General features: G+C 41.2%; 1 protein-coding gene across 1 annotated transcript; it reads left to right on the top strand.

Annotated features, from left to right (window-relative positions):
* Positions 1-1,020: 1,020 nt before the first annotated feature.
* On the top strand, positions 1,021-3,899 carry LOC133326463 (single insulin-like growth factor-binding domain protein-2; the record flags this gene model as incomplete). The annotated part of the gene is made up of 2 exons (XM_061535096.1): positions 1,021-1,217; positions 3,769-3,899. Coding segments are annotated over exons 1-2 (328 nt in total), but the record flags the coding sequence as incomplete, so codon positions are not given.
* Between the last annotated feature and the right edge of the window lie 414 nt (positions 3,900-4,313).

Below are 4,313 nucleotides of genomic sequence, written 5' to 3'. Positions count from 1 at the left end.
CAATTTTCGTCTTAAAGTTATTTATTATTCAAAGTTGAATGGAAAATCTCACTGCATTGCAGTAAGACTAACCATATCATAAAAGTCTTAAACTCAGTTGGAATCCGCACGATGGATGGCAGAGGCGAATGGAAGAAAAGAAATTGGGATATGGCAAAAAAACACTTCCCAACAGAGATGACTTCTTTTGAATAGTTCGGTCGCTCGTTCATTCGTTCGTTTTTTTTCTCTCTCCTTCGAGTTGTTATTTTTTATTGTATTCTTGGCCGAAAAAGTTTTGCCATAAAAATCTGTTTGCAGCTTAAACAACATAACAAAAACAATAAGTTTCTCTTTTTTTACTTTACTAACTATTTTTTATGGCTTCCCTTTCTCATCTCTTTTTTGATATCTTTTTCAGCAGCACCATTACCGCCACCAACGTCGTCGTCCTTGCCAACAGAACAAAGGGAGAAAGGAAATTAAAATAAAACACACAAACCCAAAACTTACATTTGAAATGCCAGCAGCAATAAACGAAGTGATACGACGCACATAAGTATCGGCACACCACCACACGTAAACCCACCTTGGCCAACCAGGACCAGGAAAATGCATTCTGCCATTTGCAAGGAGATGCACCTGCAGCAGCCACAGTTGCTTCAATTGTTGCTACAAAGACATAAATTTTGCTTAAGATAAAACTTTATAACAACAGACAATTGCAAACAGTCGATCCTTGTTCTGTTTTTATTTCACTTTTTTGGTTGAGTTTTGTCCTGCATTTCTTTTTGGTTCTCCTCTCCATCTCTTCCCCTCTTACTATCCCCACCAATTTCACTTTGAGGGGGAAAACACATTTTTAACTTCCATTTCATTTGGAGTTTGTCCTACTCTATGGTGTCATAAAGCTCAATAACTGCAGTGCATCGAATTCTGCAGATACCCTTACAAACACACACATACAAACAAACGTAAAAAACATTACGAGTGCTCAAAACCCCGCTCCTCCTGATAAAAAGAAAAACACAGAACACCACAATGAGCTCAAAAACAGAATTTTGTTTTTTAAATCTGCGCACCTACCTAATATATTTGTGCTGTTATCTGCTGGTGGTGGTGGCAGCCGGTAGCCGGGTGGTCAACGGTTTGAAATGCTATTGCAATCCCAAGGAATGTGATGTCATCAGTTCGTTAGATTGTCCCGGCAAGGGTCTCATCGTTTTGGATCCATGCAAGTAAGTAAAAACAAAAACTTATAAATAAAAATGAATGAAACTTTTTCTAGCGGGACTGTTCAGGTGAGCTGAAGGGACATAGGGTCTAAGGTACAGGAGTGTTTCCACATATGAGTTCCGAAGTCAGCATTATTGTACAAAGAACTTGAGTAGATATGACTGGTCAGCGCGACGATACAGAAGTCCTGAGGGTCAGCTCAGAAATCGACGTAACTGTAGATGTGAAATGTGGGGTCATCGTTTCTATACAAAAGCATTTAGAGGTCAACATAATAAGATGTGGGGTCTGTGTGCCTTCACAGATGAACTGGGTGTCTGTGCAGAAGTCTTGGCCAGCCTGTCTGAACTGGAGGGATCAGCGTGAGTATCTGAGGGATCAACGGGACTTGAGGGGTTAGCGGTCCTATACATAAGATTTTAGAGGTCAGCGTAATGTGATGATGTTTCAGCGTGTTTATAAAGGTTAGCTGAGAGGTCAGGATGTTTATACAGAAGACTTTGGGGACGCGAGCTGAGGGATCAGCGAAGCTGTACAGAAGAATTTAGGGATCAGCGCTCCCATTTGAGGGGTCAGTGTAATGATCTGAGAAGTCAGTGTTCATATAATCGAAGGCCTTAGCATGTCTTGAAAAATGCTTGAGGGGTAAGAGTGATCAGCTGTGGCATCAGCGTGTCTGTATAGATGATCGAGGCTGCAGAGATGAGTATGTACGGATGGACTGAGAGGTCAGCGTGTCTTAACTGAAGTCTTGAGAGATCAATGTGAGGAGCTGAGGGATCAGCGAGGCTATATAAAAAATTTGAGGGATCAGCGAGTTTCTACAGAAAAGCTAAGGAATCAGCGAGGCTGTACAAAGGAGCTGAGCGGCCAACGTTTATACAGAAGAAGCTTGAGCGTAAAGATCTGTGGGATCAGGGTGTCATTACATTTGTGTTGAGGGGTCAGCTAAGGTGTCAGGTTGTTTGTACAGAAGACTTAAGGGGTCAGCGTGAGTAGATAAGGGATCAAGGGGGCTTTAGAGATTATCTAAAGTTTGTACAGAAAGCTAAGGAATCGGCAAAGATGCACAAAGGAGCTAAGGCTTCGGCGCTTCTATACAGAAGATTTCAAAGGTCAGCGTAATGAGATGAGGCTTCAGCGTGCTTTTACAGGTTAGCTGAGGGGGCAGGTTGATAATACAGAAGTCTTTGAGGCCGCGTAAGGAGCTGAGGATCAGCGAAGCTATACAGACGAGTTTAGTGATCAGCGTTCATATTTGAGGCGTCGGCGTAATAATCTGAGAAGTCAGTATGCCTGTTCATATAAGCAGAGGGATCAGCGTGTCGTTGTGGTTCTACAGAAAAGATAATGAATCAGACAGGCTGTACAAAGGATCTGAGGGATCAGCGTGAAGATCTAAGGGATCAGGCGAGGCTGTACAAAAGATTTGAGTGGTCAGCGTGTTAACCGAAGACTCAGCGCGTCTGTAAAAATGCGATGAGGGTTCAGCGAATTTGTACAGAAGATTTGATGAGTCAGTGTGATGAACTGTGGGTTCAGCGTATATGTACGGAAGGGTTGAGGCATCAGCGTGTCTTTAGATATGAGTTGTGGGGTCAGCGTTTCTGTAGAGATAAACTGAATCAGCAACGCATCTCCTCAGATTAACTGACTGGACTGCGTTTCCCTATAAACGATATGAGAGGTATGTACAGAATACTTGGAAGCTCAGTTGGATAATTTGTGCAATAAGCGTTTCAGTAGATAATAGCTGAGGAATCAGCACTTCTATCGAGATGAACTGGCGGATCAGTGTCGTTCTGCAGTTCAACGTAGAGCTCGATGTATCTCTACAGATGAATTCAGGCATCCTGAGTATTTGTACTGAGGAATTCGGAATCAGCTTGACTGTGGAAATGAACATTGAGTGCTTGGGTGTCGGTATAGATAAACATAAGGTTCCTGTGAATCTTCGCGAACAAGGTACAGGTTCAACCTGTCTGTACAGATGATGCCATGATCAATTCAGAATGTACAAAGAAGCTTTAAGACATGTCTAGAAGTTTTCAAGGGTCATGGTGTCTGAAAAGATCAGCTGAAAGGTCAGTGACACCATGTAGAACATCGGAAGTTTCAGCATTTCTTGTAGAGGTTTTCAAGGGTCAGGTTGTCCTCAGTGATCAGCTGAAAGGTCCGTTTTTCCATATATTCTGTATGGAAAAAAGGTTCGCGTTTATGCTCGCATGTGTCTAGGTGTGTACAGATGATCTAAGAGGGTAAGGTGTCCTTACTGGTATGCTGAGGCTTCAAAATGTCTATGTAGATAATCTGAGAAACCACTGAGGCTGTTTTGCGAGGGTTCCAGGACTGAAAGGTCATTGACTGCATAACTCATCCGAAGGTTTCATTGAATTTGTATAGATGCGCTGAAGGGTAAATGACATTGAATCAATGGTCCGATAGAACAATACATATTTTCCGATTATTGCGATAGGGTTGACAAATTCTCCATGATGAAGCTCCATTGTCATACAATATTTTTATAACTGATTTTTGTTTGTTCTATTTTAGCTGCTGTCCCATCTGCGCCAAAACCGTTGGTGAGGTATGTGGCGGTCCCGGAGATTTTTCAGGACGCTGTGAACCACCGTTAAAATGTGTAGCGAAATTGCCCACAGCCAATGCGCTGGGAGTGTGTATGGGTAAGTGAATCTATATTAAATTTTTGGATTGTATTTTTTAAATGACTCAGTAGGATTTATACTGACTTCGTGGACTTACTTTTAAGTAGTATGAGATAAAGGAAAAAAGTGAGGAATTTAATTTTGATTATTCCGTTTTTCTGAATATTTCGAAGTATGAATTTGGAATTTTCTTCGCGAAGAACCAAAAATCCGCTTCTCAGTAATGAAATATAATCTCCCCCAAAAAATATAGACGTAATAAGAACTAATGTTTATTTTACATGACATCTTAGATAAGATTTCCACAAATATTTGCGTAGAAATGCAAAAAAAAATGAATAAAACGCGTCTTACCAAATGTTACCCAGACATGATATGTCATTCGACAGATAAACAGATACGACGACGACAAATTGTGACAAAGATATGCTG

Source organism: Musca vetustissima, unplaced genomic scaffold, assembly GCF_032173495.1.
Source record: "Musca vetustissima isolate MV318-11 ecotype Yass unplaced genomic scaffold, APGP_CSIRO_Mvet_v1 utg108455, whole genome shotgun sequence".
NCBI lineage: Eukaryota > Metazoa > Arthropoda > Insecta > Diptera > Muscidae > Musca > Musca vetustissima.
The sequence above is the reverse complement of the archived record's forward strand: the minus strand, read 5'-3'. Positions and strand labels throughout refer to the sequence as shown.